We start from the raw sequence: 16275 nt of genomic DNA, 5'->3' as shown, positions 1-16275 counted from the left end.
GGCAGTTACCAAAATGTCAACACTGAATATAATTTGAATAAAATTTGAAGTGGTAATTTTACGATGATTTCGTAGTAACGTAACTCCCCCCCTCCCCCTTTCCTAACGTTCTAGGGTTAAACGGTATATTAAAAAATTTTGGAAAAAATAAGTACGGTATCCTGAATAAATTCATTACTTTTGGAAACGGTTATCTCACTTAAAAAACAGCACTTCCACGAAATGTAATTTCACTTTTTCTTGCTAACTTTTTCCTTGTGGAATGCAAATGGCGCTCTCACTTTCATCACTCGCTTTCATCCATTTCACAGCCCGTATAAACACTTCTGGCCATAAAATGAATTATCTCGAAGATTACTAGACAACAGTGGCTAAAAATGTTGATGTACGTGTAGTTGTATGTCGTGTGGCCGGCACTGTTACCGGTTAACATTTCCTGCCTCTGTGGTCTGCAAAATGCCACTTGTATGTGCTTTGTTAACGTACCTGATTTTGTGTAAGGGTGGGGCCGAACAGGCAAAAGCTGAGCGTTAGTGTCAAACACGGTTGCGGGCATCGGCGAGACTGTTCAAATAAGCTTCGGAATATTAACTGCCGCAGAGGCAGGTCAATTAGTGAGTTTAAGTTCAAAATCTGTGTAGACTGCAGAGTTTTCTTCGACACAAAAGTTTCATTGGAGGTTCGTTGCTCAGTTACGCCACAGGATTAACCACCACTGGAGTAAATCACACCATTATACACAACGGCCTCTTCTTCTGTGTCCGCCACTGGAGCTGACTGAGCATCTCCGTGAAACTTTCGTGCTTACTAAACGAACCTGTGACGAAACGCACTGCTCTTCTTTGGACTCGTCTATTTCCGTCAATCCTACCTGGTAAAAGTCCCATACGGAGAAGTAACACGTAATAATCGGTCGAACGACGGTTTTGACGGCACATCCTTTACAGGTGGACAACATAATATTCGCGCAAACTGGAAATGTCTTTGCGGTCAGTGCCATCACTCACCCTGCTGAGTGTCAACTTAGTTTGCGCGTAAGGAATTATTCTAATCGCCCTATCCTAGGATTCGTTTCATGCTTTCATTCTACTTAAAAGTGCTTCGCACACTTTCTCTGATATTTAGTGGGTCCGACTCTTTCCACAGTTTGTCCGGCAATCGTCTAATGAAACAGTACTAGTACATCTTTTATTTATTTATTACCGGTATATTTGTTTACGTCAAGGGTCAACAGCCAGTCCACGGCTGGGAATAGGCTCAGGGAACTTCCGACGTTTTTCAGTACGTCATTCATATACCGGTATATTGTGTACAGTTGTCCTACAATCCCCTTGACGTATGTAATAAACATCTTTTATGTCTGTAGTTTCTTCTCCATTAAGAATGACAAACTATATTCTACAAGTATTTGCTAGGGGCTATTCATTACAATCACAAAGCTGGTCTGATGTTCTGTGTGATCGTATTTTACTCCTTAGACATCAATCAGTGTGGAACTGTGGAATCATATTGAATGCTTTCCAGAAAAGGCATACGTCAACCTAAGCCGTTTAGATAGATGGTGTTGCATTAATCCAGGCACCAGAGTCTACACTGTGGAGTGGCTTAGTGAACAAATACTGTGTGTAATAGTTTAGGGCACCATTAGATATGACATGTAGTATTGACTCCCAAGTATTGGGGGCAGTCTAGACAGCAGTGCTACACCAGAATGTATTTGAGCACAATGTACTCTTTCTTCTTCATGTAACTTCAAAAATAAAATTTTAGCAGAACAACAACAATAGGCCACATGTGGTGAAAAACGTGAAAACCGCTTCAAAGATAGAGTATACTACTGCTTTCCAGTTCCACACGTACAACTGACATATCGTCCATTGCCAGTGTCCGTGATATGATTGGTGCACAACTTGTTCATCATGATCCTCCACATTCTTGATACTTTGTGGACTTGCTTAAAAGCTGCCTGTAGGTTGATTCTCCAGGAACATATGGAAGTTTTCTTTGATTTCATGCCACAATGTGTAGAGACTGCTATCACAGCTTAGATGAGCTTTACACCAGACTAAATTTGCATATTCTTAAGTCATGTACAGTTCTGTAACCATTTGTGTTGTGTGCTTAATCAGTGATATTACGTTCATGAGACACAGGTCTCCCATTAGGTACGGCAATTTTCACAGACATTAGTGTAGATTCTTAGCAATAGTGTCATTTTACTGGAGACAGAGTCTGAAAATTCAGTTCTGCATCTGCTTCCTGCAAATAATCCACATGATCATATTTCCTTCAGTATGTTCTTTTGATCTGAAGAGCAAAGGTTATGACAAAACAAATAATACAAAGATCTGCTTGGTTAATTTCATCTACAAAACGCAGAAAGAGGGAGCTGACTTCCTCTTTAGCTCTGCCTTCAGAACCTGTAGCTGTGATCATGACTTTCAAAAATGTTCTCTTATTCAAATTAGAACAAAACATGTGTCATGGGCAGGTATGGGTCCAGAGTTTGATTCTCAGGATGAGGGGAGGGGGTTACTGTTTGTTACATTCTCTCATCCATTCATTCCCAAAATTTGAGGTACCACGGGTAATTTTAATAAAAATAACAATAAAATACATAAAATTTTGATTTTATAATTTTATAATAATAATAACAATAATTTGTTTACTTCGGTGTTTATTACAGTGCTTTACCATAACTTCCAAAAAATTGCAGCTGGAAAATTGCAACATTTGAAAAGCATCTGTCTGAAAATTTGAGAAGTACATATGTCATTCAGTTGATTTAAAAACTATAATAGAAAGAACTTCTCAGAACTTTGGTAACATCAAAATGTACACAGTATAAAATAATAGTCTGCATTCACCATTATCACTACTTTTACAGCACTACGTATGTGAACAAGGGTCTGCAGATTACAGCTCTGTGAACACATAAGTGAGAGAATTTCTGTTTCTTTCAGTTGTTTCCATCTACCTTCATAAAAGTGAGCATTTCTGTAATTTTTTGTTAGGGAGTGTCCTTCTTCACTCAACTTCCTGTGATTTGTCGGCCCTTCCTATATGGGCACTCAAATCATGTTGTACTAGTTACCGGCAGCAAGTATGGTCTCTCTATGAATGAGCACTTTTACTTTGCTGAAATGCTCTCCACAGGCCCTTCCACATGAGCAAGAAACTATAAAGCATCATGTGTTAAACATGGATTGTAATTTCCTATAGTTTTGGTTTTCAGGATGTTTAGTTTTCATGCTAAATACTTTATTCTCCGAAAGCTAGTGAAGAAAATTGAAACTGTTACCCTATGAAAAAATATGAATACATTTACTAAAACAATTTATGGATGGGAGTCATCATGACATCAATTTTGCCTTCCCTCCCCCTCCCCCCCCTCCACAATGTCTTTTGATCCGCACCCGGTACTGGGACTCTGAAACCAGCAGTAGTCAGGATTTACTTTGTACTAGTGTAAAAAAGATAAAAATAGTTTTATAGTAAAGTTACAAATAATTAAATAGTATACTGAATAATATGGAACCAAAGTTATATTTACTGATGAAAATTAGTTCCCTCTTTACAGTGGATTATGTAAAACAGTGTGGAGTTAAATGCAGGCATACGGAAACTTATGTCCTTTGAGAGGAGCAAGATGAAGGAATTAACTGGTTAGGAGCACTATGAACATCCTGGTAGATTAAAGCTGTGCCATATCTAGACTCAAACCAGTTAACATGCTTATTGTGGGTAATTCTCTTAATGTCTGAACGGTCCAGGCTGATGTCATGGCCTGCGCTCACATTTTCATAGCTATAATCTGTACAGAGCCTGTTGAAAACTAACAAAGGTGCTTAGCTGACTCACTATGGTGGGTCACTGTTGTGTACTGCATTTGATGTTGTAATACTCTGTTACATATACGATTTACTCCATTGGAATAGAATGCGATATATGTTCCATTTTTGAAACCTGGAACACCTTTTAAAACACTATAAAACAGGCTCTTTATCATTGTGTATAGGAGCGAAATTTACTACATGCCATTGTAAGAGTATAATAATATTCCTAGCAACTTATCCAGCATTATATATGAAATCCTTAGTTATTATTTATCATTTTTTATACTTTCCACAGGTATAGCTGACTTTTTGCCAAAATGTCTGTTCAGTACGTCATTTCTGGTGGAAAATACGATTAGTCAAAAATATCACAGGACTTGCAGTGCATGAAATGTTAATGCAGCTGCCAGAAAATAGACATATATGAGTTCCAGTGGTAGAAACATTAGCCAGATTACACAGAATTTGACCTTTAACTCTAATATTCATAGCACTGTCTGTGGCTCCTAATGCTAATAAGTCATTCCTCAATATTTTATCACTAAATGACATAAAATCATGATTTGGCTCAGTGAGCTTAATTGCATTAATTAATTTAATTTTATGTCTTACCCAAGCAGATAGCCATGTGTATTAAAGTCCCACTTATGGGACAGGGAGGTGTGCTGGTCTCGCATCAAATCCACCTGGTAGATTATTGACGAGGGCTAAGGGCCTACATGTGGTTTTTTGGTAGTTTTTCACATCCTACTAGGTGAACTCTGGGCTGGTACCCATGTCTACCTCAGTTACAGAATCCACAAACATTTAGAAAACGTTTCTCTCAATTGCACATGAATAACACCACCACATGAATTCTGTCCCTGGGAGTAATGTGGTGGTGTCAGGAAGGGCATCTGGCCACCTTTTAAATTAACCATGCCAAGTCTTTCAATAACCATGCCAACTGTGCACTAAGGTATGACAAAGACACAAGAAAAAGAAGAATAATATAATTTTTTCTTGAACAGTTTTGTCTTATAAACTATACAACCATAAAAGTTTCTGTTTAAGACATCACCCAAATTAAATGAAAGGAAAAGATACTGAAATCCTGTTAATGTGACACTGATGATAACTGAAGCTGAAATTAATGAATCTGTTTAGTTTTTAACATTAAAAGGTGATAAGGAGAGAAGAGTATATTAATTCCTCAAAATCTTGTGCAGTAACATTAAATAATCAGCTTAATTAATTAATTTGTTTATTGGTTCATTAGATTGCTCACTTACTCACTCACTCACAAATTGTGTTTCATCTAGCATACCAACAACAGAGTATGGCTAGAACCAATATATTCATATTGATATTTATAGAAATTACTTCATATTTATAATGGGGCTACTCTGGAAAAAAGAAGCCACTGCTCTTTCTCTTCCACTGTTGAAATGCTGTTTTTTCTACTACAGCAACCTCCCCATTATCAGGATTAATACAGACCTGAGACAACACAGACAATAAAAAAAAATCACATATAATCCAAAGTACATGTTTTTACCAGAAATTACTGTTTACTGTATTTACAATGCTTGTTATATGTCACATTTGGAAGTCCATTGCATTACTCACTGGAAACAATGAGTTAGAAATTTCCAACTTGTCTCCTAGAGAAAGTGCTAGGCAAACATATTGACAGGAAATCAGCCCGTGAACATGTTACAAATGCAGAGGCACCCATTTTTACCAAGGTATATAATGGGATAAAACAGAAAATTGTTCCAGGGAAGTCCGAAGGCAAGATTGGGTCCCGCATCATATTCCGCCTGTAAAATGTGAGTCACATATATAATAGTGCATGCTAAATGAAACATTCATTCTTATTATAATGGAGTACTTCAGGCTTTTTCATTTTTCAAAAATCACTTTACTGTCTGCAGATAATCTACAAACTGGATAAACTGCACCCAGATAATTGGGAGCTTGCTGGTCTTCATACTAAACATTAACGTAATTTTACTGGTTTCAATCTATGCAGTTGAAAAGTTAATAACTGTGAATATTAGAGTTATCTGTAAGTGTAATTTACATGTATGAGTCCCAATATTTGAACAAATTGTGGAAGGATTCACCAAGCAAGTACTCTTGTACTTTGTCATTGAGTCTGGAGATTTTTAATTTCCTGCCTGATATTTAGATACACTCTGTTATAGACTTTAGCACCACACTATAAAACTTCATTCAGAACCCTTTATAGTGATGCATAGTCTTTTGGAAATAAATATGAAATGGGAAGTTGTCACAATGTTAATAACATAGTAAATACACTGTTGATATTACCCACAAATGCCATTAAGAGGTCATTGTATTAGCATGTAAACATAAGAGTTGTTAGGTCACTGTAGAGGCTTCTGCTGGCTGTTGAACTTTACACAGCACTTTGTAGATATATTTAACATTGTCACTGTGTGTGTTGGGCAGGTGGTGTGTTCCTACCAGAGGCAGATGATGCGTGCCTGGGCTGCCTGTGTGAGGCGACTTCGGGCTGCAACATGAGCGCCATGTGCCTGCCACAGAGGACGCTATGTGGTCCATTCCTGGTCGCACCACAGTACTGGAGAGAGGCAGGATCCCCACTGCTGCGTGGGGACTGGCCTACAAATCCTGGTGGTAAGTCGTGCCGGAAGTGATGACAACCTAACAACCACAGCACTAACATGGCACATATTCAATAAAATTCTTCTGGTTTTGAGGCCACATTGTCAACTATAAAATTCCAACGTTTCAGCAACTGTTGCAAGATGCCTTCCTCAGGGTGTACCGCTAATAGAAGAATTTTATTGACTGTGAAATGGCCATGGAAGCCTACGTTTACATGGCACATATTGTACATCAGAAGAGATAGGTGGAGGGGCGGGGGGGGGGGGGGGGAAGCATGTAATCTAGATAAAATGCTTAATGATACAGATGATAAGTCAATGTAAGAACGTTTTTTGTCCCATTTTACTACTGACATTCAAGACAATGGGAAGACACATAAGCTTAGCAGAGAACATTCTGTAAGGTGAAAGCTTCTGCTGGAATCATTTTCTAGATAGGAAGACAAGGGTTTGAATAAATGATTTCATAAATCTATTCACGGAATGGGAGATCTGAATTGTTCAGTGCCACTTTTTCAGAATGTTCGTCTATCCAATCTGTCTCTAGTTTCCTCACATATTTGCAGATCTCGTGTGTACACCTGCTTATGATTGTTGTGGACGTGCTGTACTGGCGCACTCACGTAGGCTCATGATGTCTACAGACTAGAACTAATTTCTTCTGTTCCACTCTATTCTAAACTGAAAGAATTTCAAACCATTTGCCAACTAGACATGTAATACTATTTGGTTGGTTGGTGAACTTTATTGTTAATGTTGGGATGTAATGATGTCCCTTTGTAAACATTTTAAAGAAAGGTTGGTCAGTTATATCTCTAGTTCACTCAAAATATTTATTCATGTACCTATATGGCTAAATGTTATTCTTGCCTACATATGTAGCTAAAACCATGTGCCCTTTCTATCAACAAGCAAATTTATAAAACCCATGTAAGCAGTGAAAAGAGAAAACATATAAAGGTTAAAGAAATGTGGAGGCTTTCAGGGACAGTGGCTCTTTCTTCCAGCAGAAGGGCTGAAGGGGAAGGAAGACAGATGAAGGAAAAAGACTTGTAAGGAGTAGCAAATGGGAAAAGTTCAGAAAAGTCACCCAGAACTTTGGGTCAGGCAAACTTACTGGATGAAAAGACTGATTGTTGAGGACTGCTTTGGATGAGATTTGAAAACCTGATAGCTTAAAGCTGGAAGATAGGGTAATAAGCAAAACGGAGATTACTGACAAAACATTGTGCAAGCGTTAATACAAAGCAGAAAGCTAAGTGCATTATATTAGGTAGAGGTCGGGTGGGGGAAGGAGAGGGGAGTTTAGGGCAATAGACAGGTACAAAATAAGAGATAGAAAACTAAAAGAGAATGAAGAAAGGAATGGTTACCGAGAAGAAATGCCGTGGACAAATCTCACAGTGGGAGGGACCATAGGGTAGAGAAATGGAGAAATGGGTGCAGAAGGAGCATAGGGTCTGACCAGGATATTGCAGAGATATGTGCGGGGGGGGGGGGGGGGGGGAGGGGGGGGAGGGAGGTCAACAAAAAGCTTTTCTAGGCATGGTGGGCAGATTGTTGGACTGAATGTACCTGCTTTCAGGGCATGATTATTTTAGGAAGTCGTAACCTTGCTGAAGTAGCTTGTTAATACATTCAAGACCACGATAATAATGAGTGACAAACCTCCAGTCTTCACCAGTGCCTCCCACCAGAGCAATGATATTTCATGATCACAAGAACCATCCACAACAGTACAGTGTTCTCAACGTCTTATCTAAGGGACTCTCCCCTCCTGAATTATCTGTATTACGCAAAGGTCTCACATTTAATCATGCTGCTTTGGTGAAGGTCTTACTTTCCTTCACATGTAATGGCAGCTGGAAATATCACTTTGGAATCCAGGCCCAAAACCTTTCCAACAGAAAGCTTGACATTAACCCTGCCTTGAACAGTTCTAACCCTGATCCCATCTTGATCCACCATCACTACCTCAAAATCACCCCTCACAAGCCTTCCAAGAATTCCTAACATCCAGCATTGCTTCACAACCCTTTCTCAGGTTCCTACAACATGATCCTAACCTGTCCTCTGCAGAACTCCAGGCTCTTTGTTCCCTAAAAACTGATGACCCCATCACTATCCTCCCAGAAGACAATGGATCTATCACTGTGGTACTTGAGCAACAGGAGTATTTAAGCAAGAGTCTACGCCAGCTGTCTGACACCTCTACATACAGCATCTACTTTCAAGATACCATCGCTGTGATACAAAATGATCTACAATCCATTGTTAAAACCCCAGACCCCTCCCAAGAACTAATCCCACAATCCATAGAATTCGTTACTTCACTCAGACCACACACTCCCACCTTTTACCTTCTTCCTAAGATCCACAAAATCAGTCACCCTGGTCATTCCATAGTGGTGACACTTCAAAGCACCCACCAAAAGTATGTCTGCCTTACTTGATCAACATCTGCAATCTATAATATAAAGATTCCCTCCTATATTAAAAACACCAACCTTTTCTAGATCATCGGAAACCTGCGCCTGACCTGTTTCCATCACACATTTTGCTTGTCATCATTGATGGCACCTCCCTCTATACCAGCATCCCCCATGGATATGGTCTGTGTGCTGCTGAACACTGCCACAACCAGCACCCACCTGATTCCACACCTGTAACGTCCTTCCTGTTCACTTTAATCAACTTTATACTACTTTACCTTTGAGAGGTAGACATACAAACAGATCAGGAGCATGGCCTTCAGCTCCTGTTTTGGTTTATGTATACATAGATGACATCTTTGCCATATGGACTCATGACGAGGCTGGACTGTTAAGATTTTTGGTATCTTTTATTACATTATCTCATTTAAAATTCACATGGTCCTGTTCTGAATCCCATACCACTTTAACTGATGTTGACCTCATCCTCAACAAGGGTTGGCTACACAGTTCCATTCCATTAAACCTACTAACAAGCAACAGTACTTACATTTTGACAGCTACCATCCCTTCTATATCAAACAATCCCTCCTGTACAGCCTTGGTATTTGAAGCAAACAGAGATGCGGACTCTTCACAGCCACACACCACCATTCTCACCTAAGCCTTCACTGGATGTAAATACCCCATCAGCCTAGTTCAAAAGCAAATTTCCTGTGCCATTGTATTTAATCTTGGAACTGCTGATCCCTCCAAAAATGCAGCTTAGGAGTACACCTCTTGTCACTCAGTATTATCAGGTCTTGAATGCATTAATCAGCTACTTCAACAAGGCATATAAAGAGCAACTTATCAGAATACCAGTGTAGAAGGGATGTACACTCTCGTGGAACCAGAAATAGTAGCCATCTTGACATACCTTACTACAGATTATCCAAGTCACTGAACAGCTATAAAGTGTGGGTATGAAGATGTTTAACAAACTGCCACAAGACTGGATATAAGCTCCATTTGATTTATTTAAAGACGAATTATTCAGTTGGTTAGCTGCAAATCCTTGCTACTCACCTCAGGAATTTTATGACTGTAAAACATCATAGTGGTACCGGTTTGGAGAGTTCAGCATGATTTCTTTAACTGAGTAATTTATGATGCAATGTTTTTCATATTATTTGATTTTAAATATAGTATTATATGGAAAACCAATAATGACATATTGATCTTCAACCCACGTATATATGCTGTATAACTTGTATTTATGTAACTTGACTTTGTCAATTGCTGTAATAGCTAAATGACAATAAAATTTCATTCAATTCAATTCATTTGGAGTCACTGGCTCCAAAAGCTTGCACATTTCCTTAACTTTTATATGTGCTTTCTCCTGCCATTGCTTGAGGAGTTAATTTTTTTATATATCTAGTTATATTTTCAAATTTATGATATGAATATAACAAAGGGAAACATTCCACGTGGGAAAAATATATCTAAAAACAAAGATGATGTGACTTACCAAACGAAAGCACTGGCACGTTGATATACACACAAACAAACACAAACATACACACAAAATTCAAGCTTTCGCAACCAATGGTTGCTTCGTCAGGAAAGAGGGAAGGAGAGGGAAAGACGAAAGGATGTGGGTTTTAAGTGAGAGGGTAAGGAGGTCATTCCAATCCCGGGAGCGAAAGACTTACCTTAGGGGGAAAAAAGGACAGGTATACACTCGCGGGCGCACACACACACACACACACACACACACACATATCCATCCGCACATACACCGTGTGTGTGTGTGTGTGTGTGTGTGTGTGTGTGTGTGTGTGTGTGTGTGTGTGTTTGTGTGCGGATGGATATGTGTGTGTGTGTGTGTGCGAGTGTATACCTGTCCTTTTTTCCCCCAAAGGTAAATCTTTCTGCTCCCGGGATTGGAATGACTCCTTACCCTCTCCCTTAAAACCCACATCCTTTCGTCTTTCCCTCTCCTTCCCTCTTTCCTGACGAAGCAACCGTTGGTTGCGAAAGCTTGAATTTTGTGTGTACGTTTGTTTGTGTGTCTATCGACGTGCCAGCGCTTTCGTTCGGTAAGTCACATCATCTTTGTTTTTAGATATAGTTATATTTTCAATAATACATCATTTTCTTGATATAAAATCTTTGTAAACATGGTACCAGGACTGTCAAGTAAAAACTGGTTTAAAAGCATGGCACTCAAAACTAGGTACCAATACTTAAAACTTTGGCATCTGTTCTATGTTAGTATGTGGTGAGTCTGCCCTTAACACACTAGTTTCTCAGAACTTGGTTTGTCTGAGTTATCCCTTTTTAGTAACAACGTAGTTTAAAATGAGACTAGTGTTGATATTTCTTCCTCTTATCTGCATATACACACTGATGTCTCCATCTATAACAGTTCTACATGCTGGCCGCAGTGGCTGAGCGGTTCTAGACGCTTCAGTCTGGAACCGCGCGACCGCTACAGTCGCAGGTTCAAATCCTGCCTTGGGCATGGATGTGTGTGTGTCCTTAGGTTAGTTAGGTTTAAGCAGTTCTAAGTTCTAGGGCACTGACGACCTCAGATGTTAAGTCCCACAGTGCTCAGAGCCATTTGAACCAATTTCTACATGCCTATGTAACAGGTTCTGTTTCCTTCAGCTATCATATGCCATATACTAGTTTTCTTTTGTAAACCATGCGCTCCACACTTTGTTTTCATCGTTGCTATCTATATTCTCATTTGAAAGAAATTCACCTTTGATCATTGCAATACTCTCAAATGTTCATTTTCACTTTTTACAAATATTACACTCCTGGGAATTGAAATAAGAACACCGTGAATTCATTGTCCCAGGAAGGGGAAACTTTATTGACACATTCCTGGGGTCAGATACATCACATGATCACACTGACAAAACCACAGGCACATAGACACAGGCAACAGAGCATGCACAATGTCGGCACTAGTACAGTGTATATCCACCTTTCGCAGCAATGCAGGCTGCTATTCTCCCATGGAGACGATCGTAGAGATGCTGGATGTAGTCCCGTGGAACGGCTTGCCATGCTATTTCCACCTGGCGCCTCAGTTGGACCAGCGTTCGTGCTGGACGTGCAGACCGCGTGAGACGACGCTTCATCCAGTCCCAAACATGCTCAATGGGGGACAGATCCGGAGATCTGGCTGGCCAGGGTAGTTGACTTACACCTTCTAGAGCACGTTGGGTGGCACGGGATACATGCGGACGTGCATTGTCCTGTTGGAACAGCAAGTTCCCTTGCCGGTCTAGGAATGGTAGAACGATGGGTTCGATGACGGTTTGGATGTACCGTGCACTATTCAGTGTCCCCTCGACGATCACCTGTGGTGTACGGCCAGTGTAGGAGATCGCTCCCCACACCATGATGCCGGGTGTTGGCCCTGTGTGCCTCGGTCGTATGCAGTCCTGATTGTGGCGCTCACCTGCACGGCGCCAAACACGCATATGACCATCATTGGCACCAAGGCAGAAGCGACTCTCATCGCTGAAGACGACACGTCTCCATTCGTCCCTCCATTCACGCCTGTCGCGACACCACTGGAGGTGGGCTGCACGATGTTGGGGCGTGAGCGGAAGACGGCCTAACGGTGTGCGGGACCGTAGCCCAGCTTCATGGAGACGGTTGCGAATGGTCCTCGCCGATACCCCAGGAGCAACAGTGTCCCTAATTTGCTGGGAAGTGGCGGTGAGGTCCCCTACGGCACTGCGTAGGATCCTACGGTCTTGGCGTGCATCCGTGCGTCGCTGCGGTCCGGTCCCAGGTCGACGGGCACGTGCACCTTCTGCCGACCACTGGCGACAACATCGATGTACTGTGGAGACCTCACGCCCCACGTGTTGAGCAATTCGGCGGTACGTCCACCCGGCCTCCCGCATGCCCACTATACGCCCTCGCTCAAAGTCCGTCAACTGCACATACGGTTCACGTCCACGCTGTCGCGGCATGCTACCAGTGTTAAAGACTGCGATGGAGCTCCATATGCCACGGCAAACTGGCTGACACTGACGGCGGCGGTGCACAAATGCTGCGCAGCTAGCGCCATTCGACGGCCAACACCGCGGTTCCTGGTGTGTCCGCTGTGCCGTGCGTGTGATCATTGCTTGTACAGCCCTCTCGCAGTGTCCGGAGCAAGTATGGTGGGTCTGACACGCCGGTGTCAATGTGTTCTTTTTTCCATTTCCAGGAGTGTATTTCCATCGGTGATCTTCCTCACTCGGACACAAATTTTACTGACCTGCTCAGTTTCTCCAGTCTCATAATTTGACAGTCTTGTATATCTATCATTTAAGGTAATAACAGTTTCCAGAAGAATGAGACAGTTTATTTCTCATGCTCTAATCAGTGCCTAATATTTTCAGTGAGTGTCTTCTATTTCCTTTAACTTTCATAAGTGAGTCTCATGCTATACCTCTACATAATGTTTTTGTGTTTGTGTGCAGTTACCTAACGCCATGTTACCCCACCAATCTGTGCAATATCCTGGTCAGACCTTATGCTCCTTCTGCACTGATTTCCCTAACCTATGGCTGCTATCCCCTTGACTGTCTGCACTGTAATGTTGTAAGTGGCAAATATACACTATCAAAAGGAGAGCCACCCGTGAACCTCGTATTTACTGGCCTATTTGAACACTACAATGTTTTTCGATATATGGTGTTACTGGTTGTAATATGATTTGGCCTTTTTTTTTCCAGCATACTATCGTTGCGTTACAGATATTTTCTGTGCTGCTGCTACTGTTAGAGGGTATCTCAGTAGATATGCACAGGTAAGATGTAGTTTATATTTTTACATTTCTGACTTTCTTTGGAGCAATTCAGTTTTGACTTTATGGCCATATTAAAATAAGACAACTTAAAGTTATTTTTAGTCAGATAAATAAATATATAAATATTTTATGTACAGAATTAATTTATATTGAAAAAAGAATGTCAGTTACACATTTACAACAGACAACAGTTAATAGTTGTGAAACAACAGTTGTGAAGCTATACTGTGAGACTTGTGTACATGACATACAAATGTTGTTTTATCTTGTTGATTTTGTAACAGAATGAACATTATTCAGACTGCAGATTACCAACATGAAGTACAAAATTAGCTTCTTAGTCACATGTAAAAGACAGACACCCAGCTCTGAAGGTTTAGTAACTATAAACTTCATTGCCTGGAGAAGAGCAGGAATTGTAAGGACTAGATGTTAAACTCACTTATAATTACAGCACAAGAGACAGACAGCAAATGAGGATGAGATGGAAATTAACAGTGGATATTTGCTCCATGTCCTATACCATTTAGTCTCTCTTGACCTAGAATTCAATGTTACTTTTTGTCTAGTTGCTTAACATGTTTACTGCTGTGCAGCTGCCGGTGGCCACAGTACAGACTGATGCCTAAAGCCTGCTCTGGTGGTAAAACATCCATCACTAAGTGTGCAGCAGTCAATGTGTTAAGAAATGTACACACCTTCTTTACCACAAAAAGCTAACAACAGAAATTCTGTTCAAATTGGAACATTACATCTTTTTGTTTACTTCCTAAATAAATGATATTGTAAGAACTAATATTTTTTTGTTTCATTATACTGTGTTGGAAGGAACATAACATGTACAATTAAGATGATGACAGTGGTATGGTATCACTTATTTGTAATTTAAATAAACTGAAAGATTAAACATTAACTTGTAAATCTATACCCTGCTTGTGAGTCTAGAGTAAGCTGTTTAGACACCACTATTTTTCTTTCTTTTTTTTTTTTTCTTTACATGAACCATTAGCTTGTTATTTAAGAAAAATAATAATGTTGCAGGACTGCAACTGGGATGGAAGAGTGGACTGTGATGATTATGCTCGCATACATTACATGGGTGGACATCAGTGTACTCTGCCAGTGGAACATCTAGGGTACTATAAGGTGTTCAGAGAGTGCATGGACAGTCTTCAGCAGCTCAACGGTTGAAAAGAAACTGTTGATCACACTTATTCTTGATCATTCTTACCCACCGACATTTGTATAATATTCTTTGTAAGGACTGTACTCTTCAGCTACTTTATGAACAACTAGTGTAAGACATTAGAGTGTATGAGAGAGTGGCAATTCCTGGATGTGTCACAAGAAATATATATGAAAACAAATTAGAGGAAAAAAGTTTGATTTATTTTTGTGCAAATAGGACAGTTTTGGAGTAAATACTCATCCCTTAACCTGTCTAAGTCTGTAAGGAAATTGTATTTACTTGAATTTTAAAAATTTAGCATGAAACTGTTATTCTGGTTCTAGAATAATAAACTAGGAACATAATAACCAGGTTTTGTTTACACTGAAGTCATTTGATTTATACTTAAGAAACAATTATGCATACTATGTCCCTGCAAAAGTTACATTAACTAGCTGGTTTCATGGAAGGAATGCACTTTTATTTGCAAAATGAATTTTCACTGAGTATGTCCTGATTTGAAACTTCCTGGCACATTAAAACTGTGTGCCAGACAGCAGTTTGACCTGGAGACCTTTGCGTCACATGAGCAAGTGATCTACTGACTAAGCTATAAGTATGGCTCATAACTCATCCTCCCAGTGGATCTGATGGATCAGACAGTAGAACACTTGCCTGCAAAAGACAAAGGTCCCATGTCTGAGTTAGCACACAGTTTTGTTTTCACATACTGGTAGCCTAAAATTTTGTTCACTGTCCAGGAATGCAGGAGTGGAAGTGGAATGAGTAAGACAATGGCTTACTGTACACCGAAGTCTTCGAAAAGTAGATAAGCACACAATAAAAACATTGAACACTGTAGCCTACTTCAGTTTTCAAATTGTATATTCTGAAAAGGAATGTGAGTTTGAAAGCTAAATTGTTGCTTTCATCTTCTTTCCCTGTTCCTACCTATTGCCAAACACCTTCCCTATTCAGTGAGTGTTACCCTTGAAGATACAAATTCCTGTATTCCAAATTGAAATATATATTTTCTATTTTAGGTAAATAAGGCTACAGAAATTTATAGGCAAAAAAGTACCAAGTTGATGATCTGAGTGATGTCCTTACAGATGAAAGTGAAGCAAGACAGCCAGTCACTTGCAATTGTGTGTTGGTGGTGCACAGATACACACAGCAGCCCAAAAATTGTACTAGCTTTCCAGAAAGTTGTTACTCTTTTTAATGCAAGCACACACTTGTACACACAAACATAGACACCCAGAAGCACATTCCTGTGATGGAATTGTGTCTTTGTTGTTTCCGTCTTGGAATTGCCTGCAAAATTTTGCATTTTCTCTCCAATTAGACTAAATATTACAAGTTACATTATTACTCGGACTATTATTTCTTTTGT

The 16275-nt window shown here is 40.0% G+C and overlaps 1 protein-coding gene across 1 annotated transcript in view; it reads left to right on the top strand.

Annotated features, from left to right (window-relative positions):
- LOC126455461 (lysozyme 2-like) overlaps positions 1-15977 on the top strand; it is a 108161-nt gene extending 92184 nt beyond the window's left edge. The window contains exons 2-4 of the mRNA XM_050091210.1: positions 6294-6482; positions 13638-13711; positions 14753-15977. Of these exons, the coding sequence (XP_049947167.1) occupies positions 6294-6482; positions 13638-13711; positions 14753-14902 (413 nt within the window). The 3' untranslated portion in view covers positions 14903-15977. The remainder of the gene's footprint in view (positions 1-6293; positions 6483-13637; positions 13712-14752) is intronic.
- Positions 15978-16275: the final 298 nt, after the last annotated feature.

The sequence above is a fragment of the Schistocerca serialis genome, chromosome 2 (assembly GCF_023864345.2).
Source record: "Schistocerca serialis cubense isolate TAMUIC-IGC-003099 chromosome 2, iqSchSeri2.2, whole genome shotgun sequence".
NCBI classification, from domain to species: Eukaryota; Metazoa; Arthropoda; class Insecta; order Orthoptera; family Acrididae; genus Schistocerca; species Schistocerca serialis.
This window is presented reverse-complemented; position numbering and strand designations above follow the sequence as displayed.